The sequence below is a fragment of the Takifugu rubripes genome, chromosome 21, assembly GCF_901000725.2.
Source record: "Takifugu rubripes chromosome 21, fTakRub1.2, whole genome shotgun sequence".
Lineage (NCBI taxonomy): Eukaryota > Metazoa > Chordata > Actinopteri > Tetraodontiformes > Tetraodontidae > Takifugu > Takifugu rubripes.
Window position 1 is genome coordinate 15,786,125 of NC_042305.1, and position 16,566 is coordinate 15,802,690.

Consider the following 16,566-nt stretch of genomic DNA (forward strand, 5'->3'; position numbering starts at 1 on the left):
GGTCGGCCATGTTATCATATTAATTTCCCGCTTGTGTTGTACCATCTGCCTTCTCCTTAACCCGCACGCCACATGGATAAAAGCCCCTGCTTAGCCCCGTTACGTCAACCACACGTTACACTCCCCGACTAGATTTAATGCTGGTTTAATTATCTTCACCTTAATGATCAGTTACCTTCTTGGTAAGTACAGGTGTGTACATGTTATGTAGCCCCAGGTGGAATTCTTGTTGCATAACCATTGCATCTCTTCACGCATGCACCGATGCCCCAGTAGGATCGAGTGAAAGTGAAAATAACAGACTTGAGCACAGTATGACTGTGACACTATGGCTCTTTCCGTTTAGTTGGGTTTATTAAAAATTTACTTCCCGGAGTAAAAGAACCTCAGAGCAGACAGGGAAATTCCGACGTTTCAGAGGCTGGGGAAACCTTTTCCAGGTTAGACCACCACAAGACCACGGAGATGTCTCAGCATGATTTCAAGGTTGTCTGAGCTTGAGAATTTGAAATCGAAGATGCGGTGTGGGAAAAATGACGATAAAATGAGAAAAGACTGAATTTATTCATGACTGAGCCAGAAGGGTTTGGCCAAGAGGGAAGTTTAAACTTTGATGACATCCAAAACGTAACATCTGGGTTTATTCCACACAGCTCCCTGGGTCAAACTGAAAATCTGCAGGACCACTGGGCCAATGTGAACTGGGGGGGATTACATGCAATATCTCTCACTTGAAAGGAAAACACCCACTCTGCTGGCTCTGGGATCTTTGTGTAACTAACAATGTAAAGACAGATGTGAAAAAAAGGTCGCTGTAGAGCCAAATCCTGAATGGAGCTGAGGGCAACTCGGCACATGGAAATGTGCCATATTTGTTTTCAACTGCATCATCAGGTGAAAATGTGTTGAAAAACACTAGGCCTCCTTTTCTTTCTTGATTCTCAGCACAGCAGACGGTTGAAGATGATAACGGCAGCCTGTGCGGCCTGCCCTCAGAAACGCTGCTGGGTAATTTCATGTGGGGGATATTTTATCCAGACCTAATCGCATTTTACTGCACGGTGTGTAAAGCTAAGCTCAGATGTTCTACAAACGCCTGTAATATAGATCTTCACTCCTGTTCTGACATGGACTCGGTTGTGTCGAGTCGTTTCTTCCACTGTAAATCAGCTCAAAAGAGCTCGGTCCTTATCGTCCCTCCACTTCCCAGAGCTTCATTTCTTTTTTTTAATGAAGCACGAAGAGATGAAATAAAATCTCCAACACAGCCCGACCAATCTAGAGATCCAGTCCTTCCCAACCACATTTTCAACGTTCAGGTTGAGGGAATGTTTTTGGAGGAGAGTTCCTGTGGTGGATAAAGGTGCTTTTGGCACCAAAATTACAGTCAGCGACTCAGATCGATAATTCTTACTTCAAGTTTCACTTCATATGTAAATATGTTTTACTTCTGTTATCAATCATTAATGTTCATACGTTTACAGATTGGTCTCTCCACGAAGATCTTTGATGCTTAGCAGTAGAAGATCGAGCCCAAGGTCTCGGTCTTCCGCGTGGGCCCACTAGAGGACACACTCGTGTTCTGGGCTGAGCTCGACCCTGTGGCAGAAACTGTCAAGCCTCTTGACCGTAGGACTCCATCCCAGTTGAGTGGGAAAAGGTCGGTGTAGCTGTTACAGTGATGCAGATGCTGTACCGGCCTCTTTTAGGGAAGAGCTGAGTCAACAGGCAAAGCTCCTCACATCCCTGAGTTTTACAGGCATGCAAATTTTGAGGCAGACATGCCGGAGAGACTACATTTTTCCTCTACCTGTTGAACGACAGGTGCCAACGCAGTTTATTAATAGTCATTTGACATCTTTCAACGTCATGACATTCCAAAGCTCATGCAAAAACACACCAGTTCCTTTGTGATTTGTCTTCCCAGAGTGCGCACGATCATTAGATTTCCAACCTACTGATCCAGTCCCGTGAGACCGAAACAGTGAACGCAATTTAATCAGGCTGTTACGACTTGGCTCAAAGTTGTAACAAATAGAGGGAATCAGCACACAGAAAGATCAAATCATCTAAATATTTTATTGAGAAACCCAAACCAAAATGATGAGACGGCCATGAGGTGTGGTGGCAGCAGCCCAGCCAGAGAGCGAGACAAAGGAGAACCGCCCCTTTTATGTCCTCTGGCTCCTCCCAGCTCGCAGGTGAAACCAGTCTCACTGACGACCCACCCAGTCTCTGGGTAAACAAAACAAAACACATGGGCGGGCCGTCACAAGGCACATTAAAATGAACCTGTCAAGGCGTATTTAACTGCCCCGTAAGTTGAAAGTCCTCTCCCAAATTCCACTGAAGCAAAATAATGCTTCCATTAAAGCAGGAGCCTATTGGTGCTCGATGGATCCAACTTTAAATTAGTTTTGCAAAAACTTCAAATAAAAAAAGGGATTATTTTTTCCTCCCCAACTCATGAGGCCATATCGCAAACAATCCCAGTGGCTCCAGCAAACAGCTGTAATCGTTTTAGAATCCCAGTTGGAAATTAAGTGGACGTATTCATTATCATATTTCTGTTAAACGTCTTTGTTTGTGGGGTTTGTTCCCGTTGTCACCTGCCATAACCCTGTCCAAACTGTTGCCGTGGGCGAAGATGGCGGATGATTTCCACACTCCCTGAAAGGTCAAGTTTGACAGAAGCTCGGAGGCCCGTCACTGTTTCACCTCACATAATCCAGAAAGCTTCTGACAACGACTGCTGTGGGAGTTTGAGCTACGCTCAATGAGCCGTGGCTTACTTAGCAATCTGGATCGCCGTTAACGGCGGAGTAACAATTTTGGATTAAATGAACTTAAGTGAACTTTTAACAAAAGCTGGGAAGGCACAACGAAGACAGTCCTTGAAACAAACACAGCATTTGAAATTCTATTATTTTGACTCAGCGGTGAACCCCATCAGAGCCCCATGGTCAACCCCAACCACCAAGTCAAAGAGGCAGGTGATTCCAACCTGAGGCTCCCTGAGGACACCGGTGATGGTAGACACACTATATACATTATTTTACAGGGGAGCCTCCTGAATTTAGTCATCTGTGTAACCAGTTGATTTGAAGAGGTTCTAAGAAACATTCACTATGGGTCCTGTAAAAGAGCCGATCACCTCAATCCTTGTTTTTTATCAGACCAAAATCCAGATTTATTTTGTTTAATTTTGGAGCAAAAATATTCAAATACGCTGAAAACCAGATGAAAGGTTCTTTTGAGAGAACAACACCCACGGGCACATCAGGACATGAAAGCAAACTGTACCTTTGGATGTTTGTGATAAAAGGAAAAAGGAATCCAAACCAAAGTTGTTTGGGACCAACGGTGATACCCCGTACGAGTGTCCTCCACTTTAATAGGTTATAGAAACTCAGTCAAAGTAGGAATTTGGTATCTGGGTGTCAATAACTAGACAAATGGTGTAAATAATGTAGATAATGAATATAGACACATCCAGAACCCCCAAAACCGGTTTGCTGTTTGTCTCGCAACTAATTGTTGTCTCAAGTCTTCAGTTTTCAAAGTTCTTCTTTTCAGGAGATCAAGTTTGGCAACAAAGTTTAAAACAGAAAAACCCAGATGAAACACACTCACATTTGTGACAATACCGGGATGCACCTGTCAGTAGCATCTCTTTACGTTTTCTGCGTGACCAATGACCTCAGGAGACATTTGTCAGTAATTTCAAAACAAAAAAAAGGAAGTATTAGAATTATAACCAGTGTTGCAAAATGCCTCAGACAGAAATAAAAAAGACATCATTTGGTCAGAATAGATGATCAATATTTAGACTTTTTTACTCCGTGGTTAAAATCACGACATTTTAACCAGATTAACTTCTCATTTCACAGAAGGCTCGCCACAAATAGTTTCTTTAAAATCCTGGTGATCTGTCAACAGTCGATATGTTGAAATGTACTTTCTTCTCATGTTCGCAGGCAGAATGGCCCAAGTGTAGCTGTTAATGCAAGACAGACGATTGTGGCAACCAAACTGGGTGTTGTGAGAATTTTATTTTACCCAATTCCCAGCTGACGAGACTCAAAACGCTCCTCAGAAAATGCAATCATTTGGTTCTCACTTGTGGTTTTGTCTTTAGGCGAAGGGGCTCCATCTTTGGGATTTCAATCACAGGGTCTGATATCTTTTTGTGTTAGATGACTGGTGACAAATACGTACATTTTCGCTTATTTTGTGGGGGCCAAAGTTTTGTATTAGTTAAAAAAGTTCATTTGTTTTGACGTGGAGACTCACGCTGTCATTTGTGATGAAGGTTTGAGTTAGTGGTCGAGTTGGAAGGTGAATGGATGTTTACTGTAGTCAGTACCTGCACCTGTACGATCAGATTAGAGCAGATCCCACCAGACAAACCATGTCAAATGACTCACTCAAAGTTTTATTGACAAGTTGTTTTCTATTCTGGACAATAGAACAAACCCAAGAGTTTCACAAAAAAAAGCACAAATCCTATAACAAGGCCTGCAAATTGTAGTCAACTGACATTCAGTTCAACAGCAGAAAGTAAACATTTTCTGGAAGGGTAGAAAAGTCTTTATAAACTTTGCTGTACAAAAATTTACAAATGCCATTTCAAGCTGGAGCGACATAATCCCCCCAATTAAAATGTGGACAACGTCAAGCAGACAGAATCTTAAAGCTGTTTGGGAAGAATGCTGTGCTTTGATCCAGGGCAGCTGGATGCCCTCCTGTTGGAAGGAATTTCAACCCTCATCCAAAAGGCTCCTTCTGCTAAAGCATTTCAAACCCTTACGCTGGAACACCAAACCCCGACCACCTGAGAGGTTAGATCAACACAGCTGGGCGTGGCCTCTCTTTGGGACGTCCCACCTGCTCATCGTTGCAACCAGGGTGAAGTCTAAATGAGGTTTTGATTATGCGGATGGGAATTTTTTAACAAAATGTATTCCACGGGGTCCAAAAAGCTGCGACTCCGGAACACTATTTTTGGAATTGAAATTGCATGGAAAAGTCTCCAGCTCGTCCAAATTCCTGCAGCTCAAGTCTGGTAAAACAACTAAGGGGAGAGCAAAGATAAGGATGCCCCAGACCAAAGCACTTAGCTACTGTCACCTGGGTGATGGAGGACCTACACCAACAAGTACACATATTTGCATCATGACTGTAGCATTGAAGCAGTTCCCTAACAAAGAAGGAAAATGGAGGAAGATGTGTTTCCAGAGGTGATACAGTTTGAAAACAAAGCAGGAACACAAGGCAGGGTGTAGGGTTTCATCCTCTGCTAATGTGAAACTTCCCCATTCAAACAGCTGCTTGCATCTGCCATTATCCTTTACATTCTCAAGTCCTTAAGCAGTCGGATTGGACAGAACCAACAGAATTTTATGACAAGCCCTTCAGTGTTTACGGAACTTGTGGGGATTTTCTGGGCTTTTCTGCGCACCAAATGGCAGAGGAACCATTTAAACACTAATTGTGTGTTCAAACTCACAGACCAGTAACACACGAGGTGGTTCGAGGTGTGTTATTCACGACCGGGGGTGGCATCGATCGACACGGGAGCAGAAGAATTGAAAATGTTGCTCAATTTACAGCGTCTTTCTTCCTTTGAGAAACAACTTTTTTCTCATCTTTCTCAACAGGGTCTTATTAGTCAAGTGTAGGGTGGAAGGTTGATGAAATATTTCAAAGAAATGCTTCAAAACAGGTTTGACTTCTATCAACTTTGCACACAGCGATCTTCATTGTTGACAAAGTGCTCTTTCAAACAAGCTGGACCTGGTTAAAAAGCAAAAAAAAAAAAGGTATTTCTGTGTCACGTACCGGTGTGGGTGCCAATCTTAAAAAATAATTAAGCGTTTAACCAAATAATAAGCTGTGAACTTTTCATTTGCCTCTATTTTAATCACGTGAAAGCTTTTAAACAAAAGCGTTGCCAAGCGAAGGGGAGCTTGGTCTGCAGCCATGCTCGGGTGGAGCTGCATCCGCCTGGATGGCAGGACCCAGCAGAACGTTGCGTCCTGGCGTCATGTGCTCGCCACCAAACAAATACGACAACCTGCTGCCTGTTCTGACAAGCTTCCATTAGAACCAGCATCAGTTTCTTTAGAACCTGAAGCCACCCCGTCGATCGTTAGTTCTTCCTGCTTCCCAAACGTCAACATTCAGCTGTTGCCTCACATATTCCACGGTTTCGTGCCAGCAGTCAGCAGTTTTGTGCAGTTTTGTGCCCGTTCTCCACATTCATTTGATAGATGTGTCCTGGAACTGGATGTTGACTGATGTGTCCCAGCAGTTAGGTGATGACACATCAGGTGATTTTGATTTACTTGCTTGCTTTGGCATGGGAAATTCTCAAGTTCAAGCCACACACACACACACACACACACACACACGCACGCACGCACAGGAAACACCATGCCAAAAGCTCACCTTAAACATTTCCCAAACAATTTGTAAGATTTACGTTGTTGCAAAAGGCAATAATGCACCCAAAAGGGGTTTTTACTCCCAATTAAAATGATATTTTAAAGGCTGTTTTGAAACAGATTTTGGTGTTTCCATAGCCACTGTTTGCTGCACAGGCTGCTGTTGCCACCATTCTGTTTAGACTCATCTCCTGGGCTGCACTTCGATTTTATTGGGGTTAAATGACAATGCGATGTTTGGAAAAGTGAAGTGGTCAGGGCTTCACATTTTCACATCACGTTTCTTATAACCCGAGCAATGGTCGACTTCTACAGGATGATGCAATAATGATCCGGGCAGCATCAGTTTTCCATCTGGGGGAGGCTGTTTGATAGTTCCCTTGCGAAATTATGTTACAGGTTTCTGTGCAAGCATCCAAATTGTCCTGACGAAACTTACAGAGCTACAAAGTACTATGGCACTTGTGAAGTTAAGGCAATTGTCGTTAAATGTTGGTGTAATCACATGCTCCCCAAAAAACAAAAAGAACCCTACAGGTGATGCTTAAGGGCCGCCTGAGTCCTTCTTTGACAGGCTGGCTGTGAGAACTGTGTCAGTGCCTGTTTTTTGGTTGAAAAGACAATGTGATCACACTTTTTCTCTAAAATTTGATTCAGGCAGCTTTCTGCAGGTCTGGAGAGCAAAGTCAGGGTGAAACAGTGGGGAAAGATGATCCGGGCATTTACTGAGTTTTAACCAAGTCCTCCCATTGCCTAAACCGCCACCGTGGCCAACCTTGACAAGAAAGCTCGTTCACTTCCTGCATCCGTAAAATGAATAAAAGGCAGGCATGCAAAAAGCGTCATGGAGACCCCATTAAGATTTAAGAGGGATAAGAATGTCTATTCTTCAAGGGGCATTTAGATCTATTGATCTACACATTGGGTCCAAAATAAATCGGTGATTATTCATTTCAGTTTTGGGCAAGAAAATATGACAAACTAAAGCAACGCAATCTACCATCGTGATAACAAATAAAAAGCTATTTGAAGCACAAGATGAGCTGCAGCATGACATGAATAATGTTGCAGACCTGTTGAGAGACAACAGGTGCCGGTTTGGAGAAAGGCTTCAGGCAATTCGCGGAGAAAAAGGCCTCTGTTTGAAAGTCTGCGGCTTGCGCCTCTCCCTTTCTGGCAGGGCGGGGGATGATAGCTGCCACCGAAAGGGTCCGACCGGGCATTTGGGGCAAAGATGAAGTGTGTGCGTCGTAGCAGGAGAGACAGGAAAAGTGCATGTTGTGAAAGCAAGGTGGGGTGAGAGCAGGTGGGTGGGAGGCCAGGGAGGCAGCGGAGCAGATGTGAGCAGAGCTGAGGACGGACGAGCTTCACGCAAAGATGCTGTCCCATCGATGCCGCTGTTACAGCCTGGAGCGGGAAGGGGGGGGGGAGAAAACAGAGACAAGATTAAACTGCAAGCCGGGTCAGCACAGAGCCATGCAGCTGCCCGCTAACAGGCACACGCAGACAAAATCCTTCAGTGCACGTTTGATCTGAGCTGCGGCGCGTAAAGAATTAAAATAATGGCCTTGATAAGAGTTGCAAACGGTCAGTTTTTTTATCAATCCTGGGCCCCAATGAGATCATTCCGTTTCCTTCAAATCATCACAGGAAATGCGAGTGGAAAGGATGTGTTGTTAAGGCATTATGTAAGATTTATTATGTAAGATTCAGTTTCATTTTCACACATTTGGCTATTGTGGGTTTTTCCAAGTTCCTGTAAGACCGTCAGTCACGCTCAGTTCCGCTGGGTGGGTCATTCAACAGTGGTTACTTTTCAGAAATAGTTGGAAAAAACATGATTTCATTGATGATTTCAACATCACAGGATAAATGTATCCTCACATGCGAGGAACGAAAGGAGAAGTACCCGCTCTGCAAACCGTTTTCACGGCATTGCCCCTTCTTTTAACTCCTGCGGGGATTCAATCAGTTAGCAGTGGCTGACTAAACTGGGCAGGTGCCAGGCGGTTTGTAAAGGCTTCTGTTGTACACCTGTGACGCCCCACAAACTGGTCATTCTGTTGTCCATCACACTGTCACCGAGCAAAGCTGCTTCCCCCGTGATGCTAACATAGAGCAGATACCTGTGCAATAACACCCCTGGTCTCTCTGTGGAGTCGTTACCTCATCTTAAACAGGGACGTAAGAGGTCACCTGCATCTGGTCCAGAGTATTTTACCAATATTATTCAAGCAAAACTATATTATGTTGTTTAAAACATAAAAACAGAAGTTTTTTTTAAAAAAAAGCAAAATCATTAAAAATATCTAGAATCTCAGGATTAGCTTCATTCCATATAATAATATAAATACCTACATGTGTGTGTGTGTGTGTGTGTGTGTGCGTGCTGTAAGTCAAGCCCAGGTAAGCCCCGGGCTGCTCGGAGTTTAACTCTCCCAGATGTGAAAAAGCACCGAACATTCACGCCTGGAGTGTCGTCACGCTCCCTGAGATTGGGTTATGTGGCTATTCCGTGCTTCAGTGCTTCAGTCTGGACTTAAAGTGGCTATATATTTTTTTTAAAAATGACTTTCGGGTGCTTTCCACTTCTTTTGCTTGCTCTCTCATAAGCGCATTGGATAAATCATCGCACGATAATGAGGATGGTCGAATTTTACTCGTGGGCTAACGCAGATGCAGTCGATAAATGCGCCTGGAATAATTATTTGATTCGTTAAACACACCAATAAATGCAAATACTGCTGGTGAGACAATAACGCCTGGTATTAAACTGTCAAACTGCGAGGCGGCCAGTAGAATGGCGTCGCCCGTGGTCGTCTCTGTGTTTCTGATGAGAACATTCCCCAAGTGAGAGAAGAGCTGGAGCTTCTAAACAAAGGAACAAAGTCGCAGCAGCCGACGTATGTTCAGCATTCTAATGGACAACAAGCGATTTACTGGCCTCTCTCACCCTCGGGTCACATGACTACAAATTTTTTCTTGCCTCCGTTTGTTAAGGCACCACCAAAGGTTTTGTCAGGAACCAGAAACATTCCTGCTGTGAAGACAAGACTATGACGGCCTAAACATTTCCCTTAATGAACTAAACGCCCATTAGATATTCGCTGGTGTAGATGGTGAGAAATTTACATGTAGCGATGAGCTAAAATTGGAATCGTGTTAATAAGACTCCTGCCCAGAATACCAGTTTTATTCTAGGGGATAAAAATTGCTCCCACGGGTGATTAAGGTGACTCCTGAACGGCAAACACGGCACGACTACACCAAATATGATCCACTCACAATGGCGGAAACATGGACCCCCCAATGGGAGATTCAACCTTTAAAGATAAAAGTCAACCAAAGGCAAATATGGATAAAGAGAAAGAATAACATAAAGGAAACAGAAAGCATCCAAAATGAAAACATCTTTTTATTGTCATACACGTTAAAGGATGAGTGCAAATCAAATCGCCCGTGATCAAACTCTACTCATCACTAAGCCATGGAGCATAAGGCATCGTTAAATACAAGCTTTTTAAAGCTATCATCTACAATACAGGGACGAAATCCAGGAAAAGAAACAACACAGCATCAACGGCAAATGCAATCAGGAGGAAAATGGCGGAAAGGAAATTGAAATGAGCAGGAATGACAAAAAGAAAAACCCCAAAACACAATTTGTACATTCGAAATAAAGAGGTCACACGGATTATCGATAACACGGCAGAGTCTCTCCTGAACGCCGGGCACTAACATCGGGCCAGAGGCGAGCGTTGTCCTGCCGCCTCCGGCACGTGCACAAATTCTTTCTCTGCTTATCATTTACACCATCTCCAAAAATTCCGAAACGATCCTTCCCTCAGACGCAGCTGCTGAAAGCTTCTGCAGAGTTCCACTGATCAAAGCGCTCAGAGGACGACAGCTTCAAGAGAAAAATGCTCACATTGGTTTTTTTTAATATTTATAGAGAGTAGATATTTTTTCATTACAAGAATTAATCTTTAATAGTCCATCTCATGCACTTGAAAGTTGTAAACAGTACAAATATAAATGATCCAGTTACAATATTTGAATTCCAGCAATTTTCAAAATAGACAGACTCCAAAAACAGCAGCAGATCGTATGAAAGCAGGTAGCAACACACGTGTGATGAGGTGGAAACAGCTCCCAATTCCTCACAAAGTGACTCACAGTAGCTGTCTGTTACATGAAATTTACATTAAAATATATCAGGATATAGGTCATGGAGTAGAAACCCGGCCTGGGAAGTTCTCCTGATATGTACTTCATATGTTAAAAGGAGTGTTTAGCCAGAGTTCTGATTCAATATCTTGTTACAGACAAGATGCAGAGCTCCCTTTGACCTTTTTAGCAGTGTGGTAGTCAAGTTTACGTCATGTCTGTTCAGCGCGGAGCATCAACGGGGGCTCAGACCAACAGAATTTACTAGGCTGGACTTTGTTCGGATGAAGAACGGGTCTTGTCAATAAAATTAAACATGCAACAGAGCGAGGTGGAGGCCCAACAGAGTTGTTTTATCACGTCGCGAACAATAGTGACCTTTCCACTGCAGGAACCTCCCCCAAACGGCCATTTACAAAAACCTCTGGTTGAGGTTTCCTCTGTGCCAATTGTCTAAACCGAGCGGAATGTGACGTGGAACCCAGCAAAACAGTGGTGTTAGCCTAGCGGACGCCGCTTCTCCAAGTTGTGTTTACCTAGAACGTTACGCCGCCTCGTTTCTTTGCTACGATCTTTGCTTTTGGCAGTTTGCCCGGGGTCAGAAAGGTCTAACCTGTTGCGCAACATTTAAACGCATTTACCAGAAACGCCCGCGGTGGAAATGACCCTTTTAGCATCTTTGATGTTCAGTTGATGACTTTAAAGCTTTTTGATGACTTAATGGGACACGATGGATAAATTAACAAACCAAGCTTAAACAGAAAGCAGCTTCACACGAACCTGCAACCGAAACGTCAGGGAGTGGAAACAAGTCGGGCTGGGTTGGAGGACGTGAGTCAGTGTTGAGTGACTGAAGTCCCCTAAAGACTGAGTATTATGAGAAGTCAGATAGGATGAAAAAAAAGACATTGTCACAACAATAATGTCCCAATCTTTCAAGTTTAACAAATAAAAACGAAGGAAAAAACCATGTGTGCCATCCAAAACTCCACTGTGATTCCGAATAATGTCGTGAGTGATTGATTGTCCTTGGATGGGATTAATTAAACATTCTTCTCAATCAAAATGTATCATTGCTCAAACTTGCCACAGACTCTGGCCGCTGCTGTTTTATGAAAAATAGCACAATATCTATATTTTCGTGGGTGACATTTGCTAAACTCGTCTCTTGAAGTAATCTGGCATTCAAGCTAAATGTCAAACTTTGCAAATAATAGTAGCGGCAGTACTTTTACATCAGCAGTTTTCCTTCTCTTATCTGTTCTCTTAACATCCCATTCATTGAAGTCAATCTCCAAAACTTAGTTTGGAATCAACTGTTACATTTTTTTTTTAAATAGAGGAACACAAACGTTAAATCATGCTGCATGTTCAACATGAAGAACGTTACTTTAATGTAATGTTGACGTCAACACTGCAACTCTTGAATAAATGCAGTGTTTCGGCTTTCCCCCTGTTTTTAATGCTTCTCTCCTTCCACACATCTGAAAGTCGTCCTCCAGTTATCAGACTCTGATCATCCAATCGTAACGACCCCAGCTAACTTTAAGCCCGTAACTAATCAGCAACGGGTGCAGAATAGTCGACAACTGCACTGGCCAAGCAGTCATAAGACTTAGGATTTTATCAGTAGCTGCTGAAAATAAAGGTAAATACAAGTTAATGGAGGAAACCGGGGTTGCTCAGGGCCTTTTTCAAAGTTTTAGTCAAAGCACCTCCTTGTGCAAACTGCAAAACCATTATGTACACATTCAAATGATAGTCTACAAAAAAAACGTTTTTTTAAATAAACACAGCTTCTCCAACACAAACAGAAGAGACACAAATGAACGGTCGTGAGGTAACGCTGACAAAATGGTCCACATGTTTGACAGACATAAGAAATGGCAAGACAGTGAAAATGTACAATGCTTGATGCGCAACAGTTACATTCATTCAGCAAAGAAAAGGTACAAAACGTGAAAACAATTATTTTTTTTAAAAATCCACATTTGTGTTCGGACACGTTCGTGATCAGTGAGGAGTTACAGGCAAGATAACATCAAAGAAAGAGGTCGAATTTTGAAGAGTGATCAAAGCAAAGCAAAAAAAAGAAATGATTCTGAATGATACCAAATCAAAGGAGAAGGAGTCCCAACTGCTTCCAGGGGCAGATACAGTCAGTCTGTACAAACATGCCAACATTCCATGAAAACACAGTTTTCACCACTGGGCTGGCAAATGGACTCGGTGGGTTATTATTATTGTTATTAGCGGCCAAATTTGTGATCGTTATCAAAGTGATCTTCTAATAATGGCTGACTGTTTGCCGTTTTGTGTCCCTAACTCATTTGACATACTCAGCTGACTTCCAGAAGTGTCCTGGGTGGGAAAGGCGGCGATTCCGCTTGGGTAACTTTTCCAGTAAATCTACCAGTTTGGAGAAGCTGGGCCGCTCCTCTGGTTTGTAGGCCCAGCAAAGGAGTAGAATGTCCTTAAAAAAAAGGAAATCAAAATAAATACATTCATCCTGAAGGAGTGTGACAGGAATTTGGCCCATTAAAGTGAATCAACAAACACAGTTAGAGGCTGTGATGGAGGCCACGGGAGTGAGAATTAAAGCAATTATTAAACACAGTTTGACAAACAGAGCAAATATTTCCTGTTTTTCTCTTCAGTTTCCAGCCTGAACACTTTCAGACAGCAAAGGCTGACATGAAATCGCTGGAATAAATTCCCATTTGACGTTGCAGCCTGGACTAGTGGTCCAGCATGTGCTCACAGAGGACTACAGTAACACAACTTAGAATACTTCTCACTTAAACCTGGACTTGAAATTCCCTAAAAGTGCCGCCTGACCTTTAACAAACACTATTGTGCTAAAACCGGAGTTATTTTTTTTATTTTCTCCCTCCTTGTGGTGACTTCCTGGTGGCTTCCTAATAATTGTCACCGGTGTTTTCCATTGTCCTCTTCCTTGTTGTCCTTTACTGTCTTACTACATTTTTCTTAGTGCTGCCCTTTATTTCCTGGTACACAGCCCTTAAGCTACCCAGCTGACTGATGGAGGTCAGAGAAAGACCAGGGGAAACTCACCGATATCTCCTTCCCCATGCCGGTTTGGGTGAGGTTTGGTTTCATCCCGCTGCCAATCTGCCATATGATGGCCTCCGCCGGCTGACTCTTGTAAGGCCACTCACGTGCGTGCAACTCGTACCAAATGGTGCTGAGAAGAGGGAATGAACGTGGCTCATTAATCACCCACATGTTTTAAACTTTAAAAAGCAATGGGCGGAGTCTCCACTTGACCCTCAAGAAGCAAAAGGGCGAAACCGCCGTGTCTCCTCGCTAGAGTTCCTACGGCTCTTGTGTATCATGTTTGAGAGGGGTAAAAATAGCTCTGGAGAGGCGTGGAGGGTAAAAACCGACAGCTGATTGTTGATGAATATGTAAAACAGCCGCGAGGGTCACCTCAAGGTAACAGGAGGGCTGACGGAGCATCTGGACACTGTGCCAGGTCTCTCGTCCTCCCTTTAGAACGGACCATCTGAAAATGTAATTGTCCCAAAAGTCAACACCCCCACAAATGAAGCTGCAGAGGAGGAGCAGGAGCCAGGAAGGTTTAATCAGCTTCATTGAAAATCAGACTGCGGGGGCCTGTTCACTTGGCGATGACTCTGGGAGGTTTTGTTGACGCCTGCACGTATAACGAGGCCACAACGCACTCGAGCGGGGCGCAAAATGTGTTCTTAGATGTGAATCCTGCACTCAAAATGCTTGAAGTCTACAATGACATGCTCCTGAGACTTTTTCTCTTTATTCCAAAGAGAATGACTCACCCAAAAGCAAAGACGTCGGACTGTTTGGAGAAGGGGAGCTTGTCCTCTTCTGTGTCCGAGGAGAGTTGCTGGATGAGCTCGGGGGCCAGGTGACACAGCCAGCCGTTGGGGATCCGCAGTTTGTCTTCTCGCCGGCTGAAAGAACGACAACACCTTGCTGCCTCATTCTGCAGAGTCATTGTGGAAGCTCACGTAGGGTTACAACGCCACGATGGCTGTGCATTATGACCCAGCAATCTTTAGAATTCTGAGGCGATGATGTGTTTATGCCACCAATAATCATGTATCTGTAAATGAAAACGTTTGTTCGTCATTAAAAGTCTATACATGACAAACTAGTACCTCCCAGTTATGTTGTGTCTGACCTGAGCTCATTCCATCCCTAACACTGCTTTCATAATGAAATTAACGCGTTGGATTGTGGATCAGCTCGCTTTTGTTGAGCATTTGGGCGTTTTCTCATTGCCAGAAGTTGCTCGTCTGACCTCCGGCTGATTCTTTTCTCCCTCTCGTACGTCATACTGTAGCCAGCGTCACTGTTACATGCTTATGTGAGGGGAACAATGGACAGCCTGGATCTCATTGAGTCGATGGTCAGCTTTGTTTTTTTATTCGGCTAATCTGGAGAGGGATTTCTAGAAGCTACTGGCAGAGTTTTGGAGCCCGTATTGCCTCCATGGTAGTTTATTATGGGCAGCGTTGCCCTGACTGGAATCAGTTTTTGGCCATGACGAACAGCAGTGGACTCATTTTCCAATGTCACGCATGGACATTGACTATTTTTGGGAGTTTATTGTTCCAGCAACTATCAGGCAGAGCAGCTCCTGAAGAAGTGGTCTAAAAATCTTTTTGGAAAATATTTGTTGCAAATAATGTGCGTGTGTCTTAAATCCCTGCTGACATGTCGGCCTTGTGTTCATCCCAAAAGCTCCACGTTTTCCCAGAGCCTAAATAACCTGAGACTATGTTGACATCAGGCAGCTCATCGTGTCACATTTACAGGTTTGTTTACTCAATGCAACATCATTTTGCCGTGACTCATTCAGCATTGTCATTTGCAAAGTTCATAATAAGGCCACTCGGTGTGTCCTGCTGCTCCTGCTCATCCTGTCACGTTTCAGCAAATATTTTGTTTTTCAACCGCTTCAGCTTGTTCATCACCTGTTTCGGCATCAGGAAAGACCCCGACTCTCTCAACAAGCTGGCAACATGGCCATAAATAACCGTGTCCCGCACAGCACCCGATACCTGCCGCCCAATCTCGTCATCGCTGCAGTTTCTGAAGCTCGTGGGTCTCACGATGTTGCCAGTGTGCTGCCATTATCGATAAAAAGGTGCACCACTACGCTACACAAGCTGGAGGTCTATAATCCTCCTCTGATCGGTGGGATTTCCCGAGCGTGACGTCCTTCAAAGAACGCGTAGTTGTTAGTTGATGTTAAGTTCAACAGGAAGACTGATTTTATTGAAGTGGACCACAACTTTTGCTCCGTTTTCAGATCTGATTGAGGAGCTCTCTTCATTGGGTAAATTTGCCACGACGAAGTGGGAAACCTTTTAATTGCGGGCGAGTCAAGCCTCAAATTTCCCAGGTCGCTCTGCAGGGTCTCGCCACCCGGGATGAATCGCCGGGACAACCCTTTTAGCCAAAAAGACCCCGTCGATCCAGGAAAACGGGATTTTTGTGCAGTGTGAAAGGGGCTTAAGTGACATTTAACCAGTTTTTACAATTATTTAAAACTAAAACAGAAACGTGTTGAATGTGGTCCACAAGGCTATAACTCCCAACATTTTCCTTCCAGGGGAAATGGGTGTGGGTCTGTGCTATGCATGAAGACCCATCACGGCTAATACGTCGCAGATTTACTGTAGGTATTATTACGTGAGTCAGTGTGGCAGCTGTTTCCGGAGGGTTCATAACTGTCTCACAAATGTCTCATGAGGTTCATCTCAGATTTAATGTCATCAGCGGTTTGTTTACCCGTCACATGTGACAGAAACCACGCGTGTGCCTGCGCTGCTCTGTTTAATTATTTAGCGCATCGGTTTTATCCACCCGCTGGATCTCAAATAGCCTCACTCGTCCTCTACATCGTCCTCTCCAAAGACAAGCCCAGTTTTCTGTCTCCTGAATC

At 43.8% G+C, this 16,566-nt stretch overlaps 1 protein-coding gene across 4 annotated transcripts in view; it reads right to left on the reverse strand.

The window, feature by feature from the left end:
* Positions 1-4,403: 4,403 nt before the first annotated feature.
* Positions 4,404-16,566, reverse strand: part of ksr2 (kinase suppressor of ras 2) — a 55,625-nt gene continuing 43,462 nt past the window's right edge. For 2 of the 4 annotated variants that reach the window (XM_029829934.1, XM_029829931.1), the window contains 3 exons: positions 14,432-14,566; positions 13,689-13,818; positions 9,855-13,086 (listed from right to left, as the gene is read on the reverse strand). In XM_029829934.1, the coding sequence (XP_029685794.1) occupies positions 12,940-13,086; positions 13,689-13,818; positions 14,432-14,566 (412 nt within the window). In that variant the 3' untranslated portion in view covers positions 9,855-12,939. Of the gene's footprint in view, positions 7,854-9,854; positions 13,087-13,688; positions 13,819-14,431; positions 14,567-16,566 lie in introns of those variants that run through there. The other 2 variants (XM_029829932.1, XM_029829933.1) reach the window with 2 other exon arrangements.